Source organism: Pongo abelii, chromosome 8 (genome assembly GCF_028885655.2).
Source record: "Pongo abelii isolate AG06213 chromosome 8, NHGRI_mPonAbe1-v2.0_pri, whole genome shotgun sequence".
NCBI lineage: Eukaryota > Metazoa > Chordata > Mammalia > Primates > Hominidae > Pongo > Pongo abelii.
Genome location: NC_071993.2, coordinates 21,728,181 through 21,750,414, shown reverse-complemented (window position 1 = coordinate 21,750,414; position 22,234 = coordinate 21,728,181). Strand labels below are relative to the sequence as shown.

The 22,234-nt window shown below is 38.6% G+C and overlaps 1 protein-coding gene and 1 pseudogene across 21 annotated transcripts in view; one reads left to right on the top strand and one right to left on the bottom strand.

Moving 5' to 3' along the window:
• MLLT10 (MLLT10 histone lysine methyltransferase DOT1L cofactor) overlaps positions 1-22,234 on the bottom strand; it is a 226,161-nt gene that overhangs the window by 112,785 nt on the left and 91,142 nt on the right. For 16 of the 21 annotated variants that reach the window (XM_054522034.2, XM_054522041.2, XM_054522035.2 and 13 more), the window contains 3 exons: positions 21,248-21,351; positions 18,757-18,850; positions 16,449-16,544 (listed from right to left, as the gene is read on the bottom strand). In XM_054522034.2, coding sequence (XP_054378009.1) covers positions 16,449-16,544; positions 18,757-18,850; positions 21,248-21,351 — 294 coding nt within the window. The remainder of the gene's footprint in view (positions 1-16,448; positions 16,545-18,756; positions 18,851-21,247; positions 21,352-22,234) is intronic. The other 5 variants (XM_054522037.2, XM_063727505.1, XM_063727507.1 and 2 more) reach the window with 1 other exon arrangement.
• LOC103891595 (heterogeneous nuclear ribonucleoprotein R-like) lies at positions 7,281-9,256 on the top strand (annotated as a pseudogene).

Genomic DNA, 22,234 nt, shown 5'->3' with positions numbered 1-22,234 from the left:
TCAAGCAATCCTCCCACCTCAGCCTCCTAAGTAGCTGGGACTACTACAAGTGCATGCCACCATGCCCAGCTGATTTTTATATTTTTTGTAGAGATGGCTTCTCGCCATGTTGCCCAGGCTGGTCTCCAACTCTTAGACCCGCTTTGGCCTCCCAAAGAGCTGGGATTACATGCATGAGCCACTATGCCTGGCCTAAAAATCTCCTAACCAAAACTGGGAATACACTATGTATCTTTCACTTATATTAAAAACATCTTTGCACTTCATTAGTCTTCTAAATCATGATTCTAAATCATAAGTGTTACAATAATAATGTTGGTTAATAACTAAGATGCTCCTGTGTTTTCTGTCTAAACAACCAGGTTTTCAGTTAATATGTGCCAGGACATTTTACATGTACTAACTAATTTAGTTTTAACAACTCTATGAGGTAAGCACTAAAACCAACTTGATGCAGATGAAGAAATTGAGACACAACATAATGCCCCACTTTACAGATGTGCCATAATTTATTCATCTGTTACGGGCAATTTACATGATTTCTAAATGTGAGCTACCATAGTGATGAACAATCATATACACATCTTTTAACTGTATATGCAACACCAGAAAGAGTTAAAAGGAACTCTAAGTTCTTTGACATGCCATGTTTAATAGATCCTAAGAGATTTATTTATTTAAATAAATCTCTAAAATCAGGTTATGTATTATAATACTGCTGTGTCATAGTTTACTTGGCATGATTTCTTCTTAGTGGCATATAAAATGAAGGTTCATCCTACAATCAGTAGGAGATTAGATCATATACTGCAGTTAAATGGCTTTTCAGATAAGTCAGATCTATCTACTATTAACATTCTCACTGCTTATAGCTACATTTCTGAAAAAATACAAAAGAGAAGCCATAGAAAGGAGCAGAAAAGTTTTAAAAAATAAACCGGATTCTACTGGTGTTATGCCCCCAAATACAAAACTTTAAACAAATTGTTCAATATTGATTGTGACTCTCCAGATTTTTAAATTCTGTTTTCCCAAGAATTGAGCATGGTGTCTCGAATTCAGTAGACGCTTTGTAAACATTTATCAAATCTAATTAAACCTTCATGTCCCTATTCTTCATCTATAAAAACGGAAATGAAAACTAGGTCATTTGCCACAGGTGATAAATACATTAATAAATATTTATATTATTAATGGAAAACAATTGGCTATCATTACTTCATCTCCATGATGCTATAATTAGATAGCTGGAATACAATTCTAAACACCTACATGAATTAGACATCAGTCTTTGCATTACATGCAATCTCAACCTTACAAGTTGCAAAAAATAACTCTATTAAAGAAAGTTAATCCTCAGCCAATTCAGTTAGCCATAACATTCTATTTCAGGGACATGCCATTTAATTGAGGCACACTATATTACTGTTTGTCTTCAACATCTGAATTCAAGCTAAATTTCAAAAAGGCTATTCACATCTACTTTCACTTTTTTTATCTTCTTTTAACAAGTTATTTAAGCAAGCAGGTCTTCAAAATTTATTCTCCCAAATACTACTCAGTTAAATAATAACTTCCTGGAACAGAACAGAGGATTGATAAGGCATATTCTGTATTAGCATTCTTTTGAGAACATGTGAAAACTTCACCATTTGTACTAAAACCAAAAAAAAAAAAAAAAAACCAAAAAAAATCCTTGAAGTTGTAATATAGATTTATCTAACTTTCAAAGGGGATATGATTATTACCTCTAATATCATTTGGCTCTGTGTCCTCACCTGAATCTCATGTTGAACTGTAATCTGCAAGTGTTGGGGGAGGGACCTGATGGTGGGGTGACTGAATCATGGGGGCAGACTTCCCCCTTGCTGTTCTCCTGATAAGAGTTCTCAGGAGATCTGGTTGTTTCAAAGTATGTAGCACTTTCAAACTTTCCCTCTTCATTTTCTCTCTCCTGCTCCACCATGGTAAAGATGTGTTTATTTCCTCTTCGTCTTCTGACGTGATTGTTAAGTTTCCTATTGTTAAGTTTCCTGAGGCCTCCCAGCCATGCTTCCAGTACAGCCTGCAGAACTGTGGGTCAATTAAACCTCTTTTCTTCCTAAATTACTCATTCTCGTTTATAGCAGTGTGAGAATGGACTAATACAGCCTCCAAGTAAAGGCAGAAAGATGTACTAAAAAAAAAAAAAAAAATCCATGGACTTTGTAGTCAGATATAGTTCATTTTAAATCCCAGTTCTATCATTTATTAATAGGTATCTCTTTATCTCTTCTTTTTGTCTGCCCACTACTTTTCTTTTCTTTTCTTTTTTTTTTTTTTTTGAGACGGAGTCTTGCTCTGGTCACCCAGGCTGGAGTGCAGTGGCACGATCTCAGCTCACTGCAAGCTCCGCCTCCCAGGTTCACGCCATTCTCCTGCCTCAGCCTCCCGAGTAGCTGGGACTACAGGCGCCCGCCACCATGCCCGGCTCATTTTTTTTTTTTTTTTGTATTTTTAGTAGAGACAGGGTTTCACCGTGTTAGCCAGGATGGTCTCGATCTCCTGACCTCGTGATCTGCCTGCCTCGGCCTCCCAAAGTGCTGGGATTACAGGCTTGAGCCACCGCGCCCAGCCTACTTTTCTTCAGGTAACTCTTTCCTACTACATGTGATCTTGGTAAGACCTTCAACCACAGTATCCCGACATCCCTGGACCACAAGAGTGGGTGTGCTAGCGTGTTAAGGCCAACTGTATGAACAACTCGCACAGTCCTCAAATATTTTCAATTTCAATGGCTTTCATTCAGACTCTCCTTCAGTATGCCTAAAACCACATCTTGGTGTCAAAAACTACAAAGAGTCTAAGTTCTTACTGTATTTGTAAAGTGACAAGTTAGTTCACCACAGTTTCATGGATGCTGGCAGAAGATGACACAAGACTCCTGCATTGGACACAGAGGACTTTAATACTCATGGCAATAGCAAAAGCTAGACTGTTAGCATTTGCCTAAGTTCCCCGTTCTGACAGGGTGACCTGGGGCAAGATGACATTTATACACACAGTGGACTGAATTACAGGAGAAATTTGAATGATAGTGCCTCCGTTTTCCAAGGCTGTTTGCTTGCTATATAAACAACCTATATAAACAACCTTTAAAAGAACAAAGGCAGTCAGGGCTGCCACTCACAAGATATGTATAAATGTGAGAACCATGGAGAACTGTCTTCCAACACCTGGAAGCTGCCATCACCCAACATATCCCAATGAAATATTAAACCACAATGATCTACTCTTTCTTCACAACCTTGCAGTTAATTCACACTCTTACTATACTTATTCTTGAAACTTACTGAGCCCTCTAGGCCCATGCTCCAACATCTCCTATAACTCTTATGTTCCAGCCCTTCCCTAGTTCCACTACATCTATTATCCCACCTCAATCTCATGATCCATTGTTTTAAACACTTTTGAAAATAATGCACTTGGCCTCCTTATTTGTATACCCAATCTGCCTAGCAATATCTCTGATAGGGTTCTATCCACATCTACTTTCTTTGCTCTACTACCCAGGTGACCTAGTTATTCACCTACATGCTTCTCTTCTTTCTTCCCCACCAAAACAGAAGAAGACATAGTATTATTTTTCCTGCCTCCTCCTTTTGTCTTCAAATCTGAGATTCTTTTTTAATTTTTTGTTTTAAGAGATGAGGTCTCACTCTGTTGTCAAGGCTAGAATGCAATGGCATGATCATAGCTCACTGCAGCCTTTAACTCCTGGTCTCAAGAGATACTCCCACATCAGCACTCCAGCAGCTGGGACTATACACGCAAGCCCAGCAAATCTGAGATTCTTAAGAGTTAAGTACTCTCACTACCTGTACTTCCTCACACCCACTTTATCTACCAATAAATATATTGAAACTCTACATTGAAACTCCTCTTCAATGACTTCCTTGGTGCTAAATCCAAAGGACATAACATTTATCCTTCTACTACTCAACCTACTCTTTTATTTCCTCTGTAGACTCCACCCTTCCCCACTATTGAGAATGATACAATTAGAAAATTACCCTTTGTCAACTATTATTTATTTCAGGCTAGACTCATCAGTGAATGCTAAAACTTGTCGGTGAAAATTTAATAAGAAACAGGATATGTGCCTAAATCGCAGGGTGTGGTAGACAGCCTCCATGCCCCCAATTATCTTTGTACCTATGCAGTGCCTACCCATACTGAACAGGCTTACCTATGCATCCAATAGAGAGTAAAAATAACAATATGCCGTTAAAATGGCAAATGTTATGTTATATATTCTTACCTCAAAAAAACCTTAAAAACAAATAAAACAAATAAAAAGACAAATAAATTTAAAAAACAAATAAAAAGACATTCAGTCAGAGAAAGACAATGATACTGTGTGACTTCCGAGGCCAGGCCATAAAAAACATGGCAGCTTTTGCGTTGATCTTAGATCAGTCCCTATGGGAAAAGCTAGGTGCCATGTCACATGGCACTCAAAAGGCCCTAAGAAAAAATTCATGCAGCAAAAAAACAGGCAGCCACCAAACTGTCAACCATGTGAGTAAGTCATCTTAGAGAATATCCTCCAGCGGCTGGGTGTGGTAGCTCCTGTAATCCCAGCATTGTGGGAGGCCAAGGTGGGCAATCACCTGAGGTCACGAGTTCAAGACCAGCCTGGCCAACATGGTGAAACCCCGTCTCCACTAAAAATACAAAACTTAGCCGGGTGTGGTGGCACACACCTGTAGTCCCAGCTAATGCGGAGGCGGAGGCAATCGCTTGAATTTGTGAACTTGGGAGCAGAGGTTACAGTGAGCCAAGATCATGTCACTGCACTCCAGCCTGGGAGACAGAGTGAGACTCTGTGTCCAAAAAAAAAAAAGGCAGGGCACAGTGGTTCATGCCTGTAATCCCAGTACTTTGGGAGGCCAAGGCAGGCAGATCACCTGAGGTCAGGAGTTGAAACCAGCCTGACCAACATAGCAAAACCCCATCTCTACTAAAAATACAAAAATTAGCTGGGCGTCGTGGCAAAAGCCTGTAATCCCAGCTACTCGGGAGGCGGAGGCAGGAGAACTGCTTGAACCTGGGAGGTGGAGATTGTAGTGAGTCTGAGCCAAGACTGCACCCCTGTACTCCAGTCTGGGCGACAGAGCTAGACTCTGTCTCAAAAAAAAAAAAAAAAAAAAAAAAAAAACAGCACCCTTCAGCTTTGTTCTGGCCTTTAAATGACTATAATCAAAGCCAACAACATGAAAGCAATCTGATAATAGACTCTGGGGTAGAAACACCCACTAAATCCAAATTCCTGACCCACTGAAGCTGTGAGACTATAAATGTTTATTGCAGTTTTAAGCCAGTATATTTTAGGGTAAACTGCTATACTACAATAGTTAACTAACACAGATTTACAGATTACTCCTGGGTATTTGTTACCAGGAGAGGGATATTCCCATACAATAAAACCTGAAAATGCAGGCGCTGCTTAGAATCAGGTAGTAGGCAGAAGCTGACAGGACTTGCAGGAGAATATCAGCGAAAGCTTGATGAGCAATGAAGAGATTGTCACTAGAAACCTCATGGCCCTTAGCAGGCTGCTAGTAAGGGCTTAAACCAAAGTGAGAAAAAGGTAACTGAAAATTGGAAGAAGCTGAATACTTCATAATTAGTAAGTGAAAGTTTAGGCACAACCTTGCCTGTGGTAACATGAAAAATAGAAAATGTATTTAATGAGTTGCATAATTTAACAAGGAGATTTCTAGGTATTCGGTGGAAGATGCAGTCTAATTCTTTCTTACTGTTTATAGTAAAAAGCAGGAGTACAGAAATAAGCTAATGAAAAGACTATTGACCAAAAAAAAAGAGCCAAGACTTGCTGGTTTTAAAAATTTTCAGTCTCTCCAGAGAGCAAACAATGCTAAAATCAAAGAATGGCTCCCAGAGAAAGATAAAATCTAGGCCACTGTTAGAAAACAGCTGTATGAAGATTTAAAAAAAGAGTATGGCTAATAAACCCCTTTGTTAAGACCTAAGAAAAACAGAAGGCAATACCTCAGATAACCTGAAATAGGACTTTAAGAGATGTCAAGGTCACAAAAGACAATGAATAAGGACATATTCCAAACTGGGAAATACTGAATAGACATGACAGCTAAATGCAACTTGTGATCTTGGATTGGATCCTAGACATGGAAGAGAAAAAGTTTTTCCCCTTTGGTGTAGAGGACATCAGCAGCTGCAATTTGAATATGATCTGTAGATTAGATAATAATCTGTAACAATATTAATTTATTGATTTTGATCACTGTACTGTAATTGTTTAGGAAATTCCCCTTTTAATTAAAACTATACACTATAGTACTTGGGCTAAGGAGGCATTGTATTTGTAATTTACCCTGCAATGGTTCAGAAAGATTCTACAGAGAGTAGAGGAGACAGAGAGTGAGAGAGATAGCAAAGGAGGGCAGAGGGAAGGATATGGTAACATTAATATGGTAAAATATTAACATTTTTGGAATGAGTGAGTAGTACAGCATTATTATTTGTAGTATTTTTGCAACTTTAAGTTTGAAATTATTGAAAAAACCAAAAGTTTAAAAAAAAAATTAATCCTACTGGCTGCCTGGCTCAATGCCCAAGGATGAAGTCTGAAACTCTAACTGCTTATAAATTCTTCATAAACTGGCCTCTTCTTAGCTAGTCTCATCTTACCATACTCTTCAGTCTCACCCAACACACCCTCACATTCTAAACTGATGTTCCTGAAAAGACCTGTCCTCTCTTAACTCTTCACATATATAGATGCTGAAAGGTTCAACTTGAGCGCAAAATTCCAAAAGGAAAGTACACAAAAAGGGCAGAAGTACCAGGTAACTCTCAATGCTAGAAAACTTTTACAAAGACATAGAGAAGTCATTCCAATGATTTGACTGAGAATTTTATTCCTTTGAGGGCCACAGAAGAAAGTAGTCTAGCTCTCTTCAAAGAGATGAGTAATCCTATTCTATGGTTTAAGTGTGGTGTGTTCCTGCCAAAACTCATGTTGAAATTTGCCAACGTGACAGTATTGAGAGCTGATGGGGCCATTAAAAGGCACTTGGGTTACGGGAGTACCCTCATGAATGTATTAATGCAGCTTTCGTGAGGCTGGGTTGATTCTTGCAGGAATAGATTAGAAGGCTGCCTCTCATGTTTGGCCTCCCGTTCTGCACACGTACCTGCTTCCCCTTCAGCTTCTCTGCCATGTAAACATAAGAATCACAGACTTCAGGGGTGGCACGCGCGCGCGATTTCTAGTCATTTTCAAAATGCCTTGCACTGGTTCTCACGGGCCCAGCCGCCAGCCCCTGCTCTGTCCTGGACTGATAGCTTGTATCGATCTTGATGAAAGAGCAATTGATGCTCTCAGGGAATTTAATGAAGAAGGAGCTCTGTCTGTACCACAGCAGTTCAAGGAAAGTGACTTATCACATGTTCAGAACAAAAGTGCATTTTTATGTGGAGTTATGAAGACCTACAGGCAGAGAGAGAAACAGGGGAGCTAGGTGCAAGAGTCCACAAAGGGACTTGATGAAGTGAAGATCAAGGCCTTGCTTGAGAGAAATGGTTATACTCTGAATGTAACTACAGGACAGAGGAAGTATGGTGGGCCTCCACCAAATGGTGTGTACTCTGGTGTGCAAACTGGAATTGGAACAGAGGTGTTTGTAGGTAAAATACCAAGAGATGTATATGAGGATGAGTTGGTGCCCCTTTTTGAGAAGGCCAGTCCCATTTGGGATCTACGTCTTATGATAGATCCACTGTCTGGTCAGAATAGAGGGTATGCATTTACCACTTTCTGTGGAAAGGAAGCTGCACAGCAAGCTGTGAAACCCTGACAGCTATGAAATTCGCCCTGGTAAACAACATGGAGTGTGCATTTCTGTGGCAAACAACAGACTTTTTGTTGGATCCATTCTGAAGAATAAGACTAAAGAAAACATTCTGGAAGAATTCAGTAAAGTCACAGAGGGTTTGGTGGATGTTATTCTCTAACATCAACCTGATGACAAAAGGAAGAAATGGGGGTTCTGCTTCCTTGAATATGAGGATCACAAGTCAGCAGCACAAGCCAGATGCTGGAAAAGTAAAAGTATGGGGAAATGTACTTAGAGTTGAATGGGCTGACCCTGTGAAGAACCAGATCCAGAAGTCATGGCTAAGGTAAAAGTATTGTTTGTAAGAAACTTGGCACAGACGAAATATTGGAGAAGTCATTTTCTGAATTTGGAGAACTCCAAAGAGTAAATAAATTGAAAGATTATGCATTTGTTCATTCTGAAGACAGACGAGCAGCTGTTAAGGCTATGGATGAAATGAATGGCAAAGAAATAGAAGGGGAAGAACTTGAAATAGTCTTAGCCAAGCCACCAGACAAGAAAAGGAAAGAGCGCCAAGCTGCTAGACAGGCCTCCAGAAGCACTGCATATGAAGATTATCACTACACCCTCCTCCTCGCATGCCGCTTTCGATTAGAGGTTGGGGGAGAGGTGGATATGGCTACCCTCCAGATTACTATGGCATGAAGATTACTATGGTTATGATTACCACAACTATCATGGAGGTTATCAAGATTCCCTACTATGGCTATGATGATGGCTATGCAGTAAGAGGAAGAGGAGGAAGGGGAGGGCAGGGTGCTCCACCACCACCAAGGGGGAGGGGAGCACCACCTCCAAGAGGTAGAGCTGGCTATTCACAAAAGGGGGCACCTTTGGGAACACCAAGAGGCTGCAGGGGTGGCAGAGGGGGTCCTGCACAACAGCAGAGAGGCCGTGGCCATGGTTCCCGTGGATCTCAGGGCAATCAGGGGACAATGTAGGAGGCAAGAGAAGGCAGATGCTTACACCCAACCTGATTCCAAGCATTGTCAGACCAACAACCAACAGAACTGGGTCTCTCAACCCATCGCTCAGCAGCCGCTTCAGCAAGGTGGTGACTATTCTGGTCACTATGGTTACAATAATGACAACCAGGAATTTTATCAGGATACTTATGGGCAACAGTGGAAGCAGACAAGTAAGGGCTTGAAAATGATAATGGCAAGATACGACTGGCTCTAGATCTACATTCTTCAAAAAAAATTTTGCTTAACTGTTTCATCTTTAAGTAGCAATTTGCTGCCATTTGTATTGGGCTGAAGAAATCACTATTGTGTATATACTCAGGCCTTTTTATTTTTCCTCTTTTCATAAATGCTCTTGGACATTATTGGGCTTACAGAGTTCCCTTATTCTGGGAGTTATAATGTTTTTATCATTTCAGGCTTCATTTTAGCTTCAAAACAAGCTGAACACACTGTTAAGTCATGATTTTGCAGAACCTGTGGTTTTGAAGAGTTTCATTTTTTTGGATCTAGGATAGATTACATAGGAGTATGGAGTATGCTGTAAATAAAAATACAAGCTAGTGCTATGTCTTAGTAGTTTTAAGAAATTAAAGCAAACACATTTAAGTTTTCTTATACTGAAAATAACCTATGATTGTATGTTTTGCATTTTTAGAAGTAGGTTAACTGTGTTTTTAAATTGTTTTAACTTCACACCATTTTGAAATCTGCCCTACAAAATTTGTTTGGCTTAAACGTCAAAAGCCATGACAATTTGTTCTTTGATGTGATTGTATTTCCAATTTCTTGTTCATGTACGATTTCAATAAAACTAAAAAAATCTATTCAAAAAAAAAAAAAAAAACCATAGATTAAAAGTCAACATAACTCCACTTTTTTCTAACCACTATCAGTTACTGCAAATCATTGACCTTCGAACAAGTCATTTAAACTCTCCGTGAAAACACAGCTTCACAATTCTTAGAGGGCTTTTTAAAAGTTTTCAGATTGAGTGGGGTAGAAGTGAGGTTGGTGCTTTTAAAACTTTCTAACAAGTATAAAAAGAGTTAGAAAAAAACGAATAGAGTCCTTTGACAGCAATGACTTCCTTCTTAAAGATTATTCCTAGTGATTTTGACTAGTCAAATCAACAGTTCATTCTATGTATCACTTGTGTTATTGAAGGAAAATAAAATTCTATTTTACAGTTGTGACATATATAGTAAGTGTGTGTGTGTCTTTGTGTGTGTATTTGATCTCTGCCCCCAGTTTCTGGCACAGAACTTCTAAAAATCCTTTGATGTCCTGAGTGATGGGGTGATAAGAGCATTTTTTGTTATAATATTTGGTCTGATTCTCAGATTCCTGGAAGAGAGCTTGTAAAACTCTTTGAATTCCCCTAGTGCTCATAATAAGCCCCTTTCAACCATACTTGAGTTTACACTAAAAAGGTAAATCTTGGAGGATAGACGCTGATCACCAGAGGAACCAACCATATGATCAGAGATTTGGAACTTTAAGTCCTACCCCGGTACCTCCGTGGAGGGGTGAAGGGCTGGAGGTTGAATTCAATCACCAATGACCAACGATTTAATAAATTGTGCCTACATAATGAGAAACCTCCACAAAAAAATCTTAACAATGAAGTTCTAAGAGCTTCCTGATCAGTGAACACACCCAGATGCTGTGTGGGTAGAGCACCTGGAGAGGGCATGGAAGCTCTACCTACCTCCCCATAACTTGTCCTATGTGTCTCTTCCATCCAGCTGTTCCTGAGCTGTATCCTTCACAATACATAAGTAATAAAAATAGTGTTCTGGAGTTCTGTGAGCTATTCCAGCAAATTACCTAATCTAAGGAGAAGGTTGTGTGGAACCCCCAATTTATAACCAGTTGGTCAAAAGTACAGGTGACAATCTGGGACTTGCAACTGGCCTCTGAAGTGGGGGCAGTCTCGTGGGACCCAGTATCTATGGGATCTGCACTAACTCTGGGTAATATCAGAACTGAATTGTAGGACACCCACTTGGTGTCCACAGAGAATTGGGTGATTAATTGGTGTAGAAAATAACCCACACATTTGTTGTCAAAAGTGAAATTATAGAACAGCAGCATGCTTTCCTTTTACTAATCAACATTAACTAACATTAACAAGCATAACAAATATTAGAAGGCATTCTACTAAAATAATAATTCACAATTTGAACTCTTAGTGACTGAATTTAATCCTGATAGGCACAGCTTTAATTAATTTCAAATATATGCTCTGGTTCCTTTTAAAATATGTACCAAATTTTCAATTTTTGCAGAAACTATCCTTTAATCAGCCTGGGTGGTGGCTAACGCCTGTAATCCCAGCACTTTGGGAGGCCAAGGCAGGATTGCTTCTATGCAGGTGTTAGAGACCAGCCTAGGCAACATAGGGAGACCTCACCTCCACAAATTAAAAAAATAATAATAATAATTGGCCAGCATGGTGGCATACCCTTGTAGTCCCAGCTACTCAGGAGGCTGAGGGAGGAGGATCCCTTGAGCCCCGGAGATCAAGGCTGCAGGGAGCTATGGTGGTGCCACTGCACCGCAGCCTGCGTAACAGAGCGATACTTCATCTCAAAAAAAAAAGGAAAAACAAAAGAAACAAGAAAAAACAAACTATCCCTTATTCGAAGCCATATTTCACCATTAACTTTTCTTCTCTCCTTGCTCACACTATAGTTAGTACCTAACCAGTGCTAATACAGCTAGAATCACACAGAACTTCTCTGAAAAGCAAACGCTATATATTTTTAAATTTTTCCTATAACCATATGAAGTTGTAAGTTAAAAGTTGTTATTTCATTTTTAAATAATTTGGATACCACAGTATTTAATATTAAATATAAAATAACAATATCACTTATTTATACTTCAGTAAATAGTATTTTTAAATACACAAAGAGAAACAGATGCCAGGATCAATGCGGTGGACCAGGCCTGAGCCACGACAGAAGAGGGACCCACATTCATGGGAAATGAAACTGGTCTTCTCTTTCGCCCCACGGGCCCCTCGTCTCTCCTTTACGCCCATGGGCAGTGCATGGGAGGCAGGGGTGTGGAATCCCACTAGACCTCCCTGCCCCTGCCAACTCCCTCGTGGCGCCAGTGGGATTGGGGGGGGGGGGGGGCGGTGGCGGAGGTTTGTTCAACACAACAGGCACCCCTCGCTCACCTCCTCTTAAAAAATTAAATTCTTGGCTGGGCGCGGTGGCTCACGCTTGTAATCCCAGCACTTTGGGAGGCAGAGGAGGGCGGATCATGAGGTCAGGAGATCCAGACCATCCTGGCTAACACGGTGAAACCCTGTCTCTACTAAAAATACAAAAAAATTAGCTGGGCGTGGTGGCGGGTGCCTATAATCCCAGCTACTCGGGAGGCTGAGGCAGGAGAATGGCGTGAACCTGGAAGGCGGAGCTTGCAGTAAGCCTAGATCGCGCCGCTGCACTCCAGCCTGGGCAACAGAGCGAGACTCCGTCTCAAAAAAAAAAAAAAAAAGGGGGGGTGGGGTGGATCACGAGGTCAGGAGATCGAGACCATCCTGGCTAACATGGTGAAACCCCATCTCTACTAAAAAAAAAAAAAAAAAAAAAAAAAATTAGGCGTGGTGGCAGGCGCCTGTAGTCCCAGCTACTCGGAAGGCTGAGACAGGAGAATGGCGTGAACCCGGGAGGCGGAGCTTACAGTAAACCGAGATTGCGCCACTGCACTCCAGCCTAGGCAACAGAGCAAGGCTCCGTCTCAGAAAAAAAAAAAAAAAATTCTTGGCAGGGTATGGTGGCTCACGCCCGTAATCCCAGCACTTTAGGAGGCCAAGGCGGGTGGATCACCTGAGGTCAGGAGTTCGAGACCAGCCTGGCCAAACCCAGTTCCTACTAAAAATACAGAAAATTAGCCGGGCATGGTGGGAGGTGCCTGTAATCCCAGCTATTCGGGAGGCTGAGGCAGAAGAATCGCTTGAACCTGGGAGACGGAGGTTGCAGGGAGCCAAGATCGAGCCATTGCACTCCAGCCTGGGCAACAAGAGCAAGACTCCGTCTCAGTAAACCAACGAACAAACAATTTTAAAATTGTAAATTAAAAAAAAAAAAAGAAAAACAGGTGCCAGAATGAAGGCAGATAAAAGAATTCAGAGAGAAAGTGGTTCAATGTATATCTTATGAACAGTATCACCAAAATTTAGCTCATAATATACAATACAGATGCTCCTCACCTTACAATGCAGCTACTCCCAATAACCCCATCACAAGCTAAAAATATCCTGTTAAAAATATGCTTTCAACTTACAATACTTTCAACTTAAGAAAAGTTTATCCTGACATAACTCCATGGTAAATCGAGAAGCACAATAAATGCATATTGTTTTCACACCAGTGTAAAGTCTAAAAATCGTAATTCAAACCATTTCAAGTTGGGAACTGTCTGTTTTAAAAATACTAATGTCTGACTTGATTATGAGCGTTACCTTTCAATGCAACACTAAAAACATGCTAGGCATATTTTCAAGACAACTCTACTGAACATAAAAATCTTAAAAGAGGGGCCAGGCGCGATGGCTCACGCCTGTAATCCCAGCACTTTGGGAGGCTGAGGCAGGTGGATCACGAGGTCAGGAGTTCGAGACCAGCCTGACCAACATGGTGAAACCCCGTCTCTACTAAAAATACAAAAATTAGCTGGGCGTGGTGGTGTGCACCTGTAATCCCAGCTACTCAGGAGGCTGAGGCAGGAGAATCGCTTGAACCGGGGAGGCGGAGGTTGCAGTGAGCTGAGACCGTGCCACTGCACCAGCCTAGGCAGCAGAGTGCCAGCCTAGGCGACACTCCAGCCTAAGCGACAAAAAAAGAAAAGAAAAAGAAAAAAAAAACTTAAAAGAGGTAAGGAGGGAAGGAAATAAAGATAGTCTGTAACACTCAATCTTTTAACTATAGTATCACTTATAATCATCCCATATTTTTACAGTCCTTTCCCAAATATTCCCAAGCCAAGCAAGCATGTCTAATAATAAACTTACAGTATGTTTCCTTCATTTAGTGCGCTTACTTTGTAGATGACCAGTAAATCTCAGTTATTAAAAACAAAATGTAAAAATAGATTCAAGCTTGACAGCAAAAAAATCAAGTTATATTAAACTTACATATGCCAAAAGTAAAATCCAAATAGTATTTACATACTTCTAAATATTAAAGCTAAACAAGTTTGACTAAATGTGTTTTTTATTCTAGCATCCACTCAACCACCACAAAAAATTCTTCAAATACAAAATTTAGTTCATTCCCAGAGCATTAAAAGATTTATACGTGTAGTCATCAGCACTATATTCATTCGACACCATACCATATTTAATAACTGTCCTTCAAATAACATGATAGGGCATATCTTAAAAGAAATACGATCATATAGTAAGCGCTTTTTAAACAAGATAATATGCATGAAATGGAAGAAGACCATTAATAGTGAGGCTTCCCTCTTCACAATTTATAATGAGCCCTGCCTAAGAATCCTTAGTTGATGACTTAAAAAGCTTAAATAAACTTTCATGGTGCTTATTACTAAAACTGCTAATTAAACCAATCCTGCTATTTTTTATCAGCAATCTAATCAACAATAAACAAGACAGGCTCCTACTACCGTCACTTTATAACAAAACCACCTCAAAAAGAAATCAAGATATATATGTTTACTTGCTGCCTGAGATCTAAAAAAAGTGTGTGTGTGTGTGTATGTCACCAGGCACGGTGGCTCACGCCTATAATCCCAGCACTTTGGGAGGCCGAATCACATGAGGCCAGGAGTTGGAGACCAGCCTGGACAACAGTGAAATCCTGTCTCTACTAAAAATACAAATAAATTAGCCAGGCATGGTGGCATGTGCCTGTAATCCCAGCTACTAAATAGGCTGAGGCATGACAATCACTTGAACCCGGGAGGCAGAGGTTGCAATAACGCGAGATCACGCCACTGCACTCTAGCCTGGGTGACAGAGTTACTAGGGAGGCTGAGGCACGAGAATCGTTTGAACACAGGAGGCAGAGGTTGCGGTAGCCTAAGATCACACCACTGCACTCCAGCCTGGCCAACAGAGTGGGACTCTGTCTCTAAATAAATAAATAAATGCCAGACAACAGCCCTAAGTTATAATTATTTCACGCATGATAGAGAATTTACTCTCAAAACTACTTAAGTTTTTAAAACGTTTACCTTGAAAAAGCACAAACTCAAACCAAAAAAAAATTTTTTTTTTCTTTTGAGACAGAGTCTCGCTCCGTCGCCCAGGCTGGAGTGCAGTGGCACAATCTCGGCTCACTGCAATCTCCGCCTCCTGGGTTCAAGCGATTCTCCTGCCTCAACCTCCTGAGTAGCTGGGATTAAAAACAACCACCACCACGCCCGAATAATTTTTTTTTTTCGTATTTTTAGCTGAGACACAGTTTCACCATGTTGGCCAGGCTGGTCTCAAACTCCTCCACCTCCCTCAGCCTCCCAAAGTGCTGGGCTTACAGGCTTGAGCCACCATGCCCAGCCCAAAATGTTTTTAAACAATTATTTGTTGGCATTTACCAAATCATATTTACAAATATGAAAATGATATGGGATCTAAATTTTAAATACAGTCTGCAGAAACATTTCCAAAACTAGCATATACCAACTTTCTAAGAAAAATATTCTTTTCCATTTGACAATGTCCTTTTTATCTTCACTTCCTTAAACACAATTCATAATAGATTCTTTTTTAAGAGACAGGGGTCTCACTCTGTCCCCAAGCTGGTGTGCACTGGCACAATCCCAGCACACTACAGCCTCCACTCAAGCGATCCTCTCGCCTCAGCCTCCTAGGTAGTTGGGACTACAGGCGCCCACCACCATGCTCAGCTAATGGCAATATGTTCTTAAAGAACATATTAAAGAACAAATTAAGTACAAATGATTTTCCAGTATTATTTTTTAGTTTATTAAAAAGTATTTCCTATAAAGCAAGTAAAAATGTAAGCGGGAAAACAGGCAAGTCAGAAAAAGACAGATTAGTATTTAGGCAAGCTTTTAGTGTTTTAATTAAAAGACAAAATATTCTCAAACAAAAGATATGACATTTAGCCACTAGAAAAAATTAATAAACCAGCAGCACCACTGAAAAAGAAAAAATAGCCAAGAATATACAGAACTTCAAAATTGTTCTATTATACAGAAAAAAGCTGATAATTACTTACAGGCGAAGTAATCAGTTAATAATATATAGCAACAAACTATTATTGCTGAAGTCACCTAAAGATTTCACAAGATGACCACAGTAACACATGCAAGAAATTTCTCTCATGCTTTCAGTAAAGTGGTAATCTAAATTTTCAGTTGCAATGGGTAAAACCATATTCACAAATATGGCATTAAACCTATCATTTCATTAAATACTCTTTATTAGCCAAAATGTTTCTATATTTCAATGTCTCCATTTAACTATCAAGAATGTAATTTTATCTAAAAAGGCAAAAAAAAAAATTCTATTAAGTAGATGTGCTACAAATTTAGCAACAACAAATCCACTTACTTTTTTCTCTTTCTCATGATGTTTATCCTGAGAGTGAGAGGAAGAATCACTTAAACTTTGATCATATGACCTATTAGATCCCCGTTTGCTCTTTTTCTAAAAAACAAAATATATATACATAGATGTATATGTATATAAAACTTTTTAAATGAATCTTTTTGTTAGGCTGAAACCAATTCAACTATAAAGTATTTTTAATGCCTACTGAAATTTTTAAAAGTCTATTGCAATCTATATAATCCAGTTTAGACACCATTCATATATTATCCATTGCATTATAAAAGAAAACCTAAACATTAATGCCATATTTTTGTAAATTAATTAAAATGTGTGAAAACAGATCCTTTATTTTCAAATAAGCTACTATATATTTTCAACATCAGCTTAAAAATAAAGTTTCAATAAAAAGAGAAAATGCCATATTAAAAAAGGGTGCGAAGACTAGAAGAATAGAAAGGTAAATATTTGAAGTGTTACCTTATGCCACTAGGAAAAGCAAGAAGACTTTTAATCTTATACCATCAGTATTAAGATATACAGTTTTCTAAAAATTAATCTCTGCAGTTCAATAAATAATTCCTGCACATTATATTCGATAGAGCAAATAAAGAAAAAAATTAAAAAATTAAAGGAAATGTCAGTATTAGACTCATGCACTTTTCAAAGCATTACTAAAAAACATCACACATTTCTGTTTAAAACACTTGTATCATTGCATAATTAAGTATGAAGGTGAGAGTTATTTGAGGTGTTTAAAAGTTGGTGGTACCACATCTAATTGGTGTAAACTAGATAAAAATGACTATAAAGAAGTTCAAATTCCATGCAAATGTAAAGATGATATAATCTTATTATTATTAAATAGACATTTTTCCCAACTATCAAATGGGATAACATCATGTCTATAATTAGCAATAAGAAGATTCTATTTGCACAAACTTCAAAATCCATTTTTTATTTATATCATCTCTCATTTAGAAAATGAGTATTTCAATATGCTTGTTACACCTAGGAAGAAAAATTTTCAATTTTATAATCTCAAAATTTCTGTTAGTCATTAAAATAAAGCATTCAGCATCAAAGGATATACAGATACACGCTCTTAAGTAATTCGCATACAAGAACCAAAATATTAGAGGCCTAAACTGCTCATTTCATAAAACAGGGGCCCCTTGTATTTATTTTCAAAAGAAATAGCCCCATTCACAAGGGAAATATAATAATTTAAAAATTAGAAACTAAAAGAAAAATAAAGAAGCCTTAAACCTTCAGTGTATTAATATCTACCATTAAAAAGAATGAGAAGTAGATACTCGGGACTTCAGACATACTGACCCTTCAAAGGAACATGGATGCAAATATGTAACACCCAATCAAATGTTACTAACTCAATCACCATGATCCTGTGTGACAGCAAATAGTGACCAAATCTAAAGAATTCCCAAAGTTGTATTTAAATATATTTTTCTGAAGGTTTTTAAGCAAGTTACAAGACAGACTTACTTCAGTTTTACTATTTCCCAGTAAATAAAAATGAAAATAAATAAATGGGTAATAGTAATTAAGCAGAAAATGAGAAAGTGATAATCACAAAATGTAAAATTGGCACCAAAAATCCAATTAACTAAAGACATTAAAAATATAAAGTTTCCTACAGATTAATTTTTTTCACTAAATGTATACCAACATTCACTATCATTATTTATATTTTATATATATATATATATATATATATATATATGCATTTTTTTTTCTTTTTTTTTTTTTTTTTTTTTTGAGACGGAGTCTCACTCTTGTTGCCCAGGTTGGAGTGTAATGGCAGGATCTCGGCTCACTGCAACCTCCGCCTCCCGGGTTCAAGCAATTCTCCTGCCTCAGCGTCCCAAGTAGCTGGGATTACAGGCATGCACCAGCACACCCCGCTAATTTTGTATTTTTAGTAGAGACGAGGTTTCTCCATGCTGGTCAGGCTGGTCTCCAATTCCGACCTCAGATGATCCACCCGCCTCGGCCTCCCAAAGTGCTGGGATTACAGGTATGAGCCACAACACCCGGCCTAATATTAATATATATTCCAAATGAGAGTACTTTAGAATATTCACCTTTACAAATACACTGAAGCAAGCAAAATCTTTTAAAATTACTATTAATAGATCTTTTTACTTCCAATAAAGAACATGCTAAACACAATCTCTAGCCAAAAACTCAAGGAAAAAGGAACTGTTATATGCTTTTTTTAATAAAACAGTATCATTCTATTGTCAAAACTAATCATAATCATTTCATTAAATCCAAGACAAATTCTTACCAGCTTACTAAAATGGTATTTACAGTAGCCACAGTATTGGACATTATCGGCACCATTACCTTCTTCTTCACAAAGCAGTCCGGCAAACTGAGCGCTGAAAATAAAAGCCAAGTATATTTACTGATATACTAAAATCACAGTACCTGTATATATAAGCAAATAAAATTTACTTCCAATCATTCATGCTCTGAGAAAATACATCTCCTAAGAAAAAAATGAGCAAATAAAAAGCTTTATTCTACCTGTGACCAAGTATATTTCACCCCAACCTGCAACTCATCTTTTTTTAAAGTTATGTTTACGGCTTAAAACAAACTCTTCATACATCTCTATTAGGATGACGATGTATACATGTTTTATGTCTCCAAATAGACATTAAGTTTAAGACACATTCTCTTCCCCCTCAAATCCCACCCCATCAGTTAACACTTCGTTTTACTTTTTCAATCTGTCACAGGTACAAATGGAAAGGCCATGCCTCTAAAGGGCCAAAGTGATGGTAGTTAGCCCATGGATGCAGATTACATAACCTTACAAGGAAAACATGCATTCACTCAAGACTAAATTTGCAACTCTAAGTGCTTTAAGTCACAGCACAATAAGCGAGATAAACATAAATTGTGCTTTTCAGTCAAAAGCAATGGAAGAAATGAAAATGAAACCTAATGTTACAATATTCTTTTTTTTTTTTTTTTTTTGAGACAGGGTTTCGTTCTTGTCACCCAGGCTGGAGTGCAGTGGTGCAATGAAAGCTCACTGCAGCCTTAACCTCCTGGGCTCAGGCAATCCTCCCACCTCAACCTCCCAAATAGCTGAGACTACAGGAGTACACCATCACACCTGGCTAATTTTGTTTTTATTTTTAGTAGAGATGAGGTGTCTTGCTATGTTGCCCAGGCTGCTCTTTAACTCAAGCAATCCTCCCACCTTGGACTCCTAAAGTGCTGGGATTACAGGCATAGCCACTGCACCCAGCTAATATTCGTTTTGTTTTTTGTTTGTTTTTTTTGTTTTGAGATGGAGTCTCATTCTGTCACCCAGGCCAGAGTACAGTGGCATGATCTCAGCTCACTGCAACCTCGGCCTCCCAGGCTCAAGCAATTCTCCCATCTCAGCCTCCCGAGTAGCTGGGATTACAGGCATGGTTCACCATGCCCGGCTGATTTTTTCGTATTTTTAGTAGAGATGGGGTTTCACCATCTTGCCCAGGGTGGCTCTGAACTCCTGAGCTCAGGCAATCTGCCCACCTCTGTCTCCCAAAGTGCTGGGATTACAGGCATAAGCCACTGTGCCTGCCATATTCATTTTTAAAAACACAAAATGCTGGTTTCTAATCACCATCTTTTCAATTTGACCTTTCACACTTTTAACATTCCAAAATTATATTAGTATAGAGATCTCATACCCCAAAAACTACTTTCATCTTTGAGAAATTTGGTACAGTCATTAGAAGAATTTATAAAAGTCAAAAACCGTTTTCCATTTCACAATAGTAGTATAAAACAGATTTCATATAACCAAACAGTAAAAACTCAGGAAATGAGCATGTACTTACTACTGGCAGTGAGGCATAGACTGATTCTTAAAGAAGCATAGACTGATTCTTAAAATTAGTGCACAGATTATTCCCAAACTTTTTATTTGGAACTGTTACCTATTATGTAAAATATATTGCTGTAAATAATTTTTGCCCTCGAAATTTTGTTGCTGAAAGAATATCTTTTTTTTTTTTTTTTTTTTTTTTTTTTTTGAGACGGAGTCTTGGTTTGTCGCCAGGCTGGAGTGCAATGGCGCAATCTCGGTTCACTGCAAACTCCACCCCCCAGGTTCAAGCGATTCTCTTGCCTCAGCTTCCCGAGTAGCTGGGGTTACAGGCATGTGCCACCACACCTGGCTAATTTTTGTATTTTTAGTAGACACACGGTTTTGCCATGTTGGCCAGGCTGGTCTGGACCTCCTGACCTCAGGTGATCCACCCGCCTCGGCCTCCCAAAGTGCTGGGATTACAGGTGTGGGCCACTGCACCCGGCAGGAAAGAGTATCTTAAATAAATTTTTGAGAAGTTGCCATTGTAATATTGAGAATGACAGTGGTTACACTACTTCTCACTTGAGACACAGAAGGTAAGGAAATACTATCATTCACTGAATCCTTGTATTCAGACACTGCACTAAGCTTACCTAGATTAGCTCATTTGATCATAATAACAAATCGAAGGATAGGTAATCAATACCAAAATTTTAAACAAGATGAAACTGAAGCTTACAGAGAATAAGACATCAGAACCAGAGTCCACTTATTGCAAAATCACTCTGGTAAATACATTCAGTTATTAAAATTATCTTTATTACAAATAAATAAATGTGAACACAGAAACTATACCAATAAAGTTTACCATAATTAATGTTTGAGTATCTAAGTCTTTAACTTATTATTGTTACGCAAGGTATTTACCAAGTTCAGTTCTGTGCAACAATGGAAACATCCTTACCATGTTACATGGAAAGCCTGTCGACATCCATGTTTATTACATGTCATGCAAGCACCAGTGGCTGCTTTGCTTTCTCTTCCTTGTTCATCACAAATGTAGCAAGTCTTGGGGTTAAAAAAAAAAAAGACAAAAATCATACATGTTCTTAACGTGAATCAGAATTTTACAATTATCTTCAGAAATGAAGATCAGGTATACTAACTAACCTATCTTAACTCAAAATATGAATTCATTTTGGACAATAATCTAATTTTTGCATATAATACAAACAGAAAAATATAAACAAAGACATACAAATAGTCCTATTAAAAAAATTCACGAAGGCATTATCTTCATCAGTCTCACAAACTTTGCAAGACAGGAAGACTCTTCCCAGGCACTGAGGCTGGCGGGCCAGGACACAACCTACCACACCTCTTCTTCCCAACACCTTGTCATCGAAACTGATTCCTGTAACAAGGGTGTAAAAACAATGTTTATCTTTCCCCTCTGCAGGAAGTCTGAAACAGGGTATTGGGACCTAAGAGACAAATAACAGCCCTACATGAATTAGCAAGGTTTTTAGGTCATTCATTTCCACTGTCTGTGAGGAATCCTATACGGGTAGGCTGTCATTCAGCCCCACCAAGCTGACATATGTGGGCTACAGAAGAAGATACTTTAGCTAAGTAGGTCAGAAATGCCCAAGAGATACAAAGTCAATGAACACCCCGAGAAACTTTGACTGACATCTTCCATTTTCCATGTGCAAGTAACTAATAGGCAATATTAACTTTTCACAGCTCAAAATCATGGCTGGTCATGTGACAGAAGACTGAATTGCAAAAAACGACAATCTAAATATCAGTGTATAATGAATAAAATCAGCAGACTGCAAGCTGAGGATACAAAAAGTTATGCCTAACTACATATAATCAGGTGATACATATTGAAAAAGAAACTAATTTCTAAATAGTAATAAAGCATAACCTAGCCCAACTTCAATAC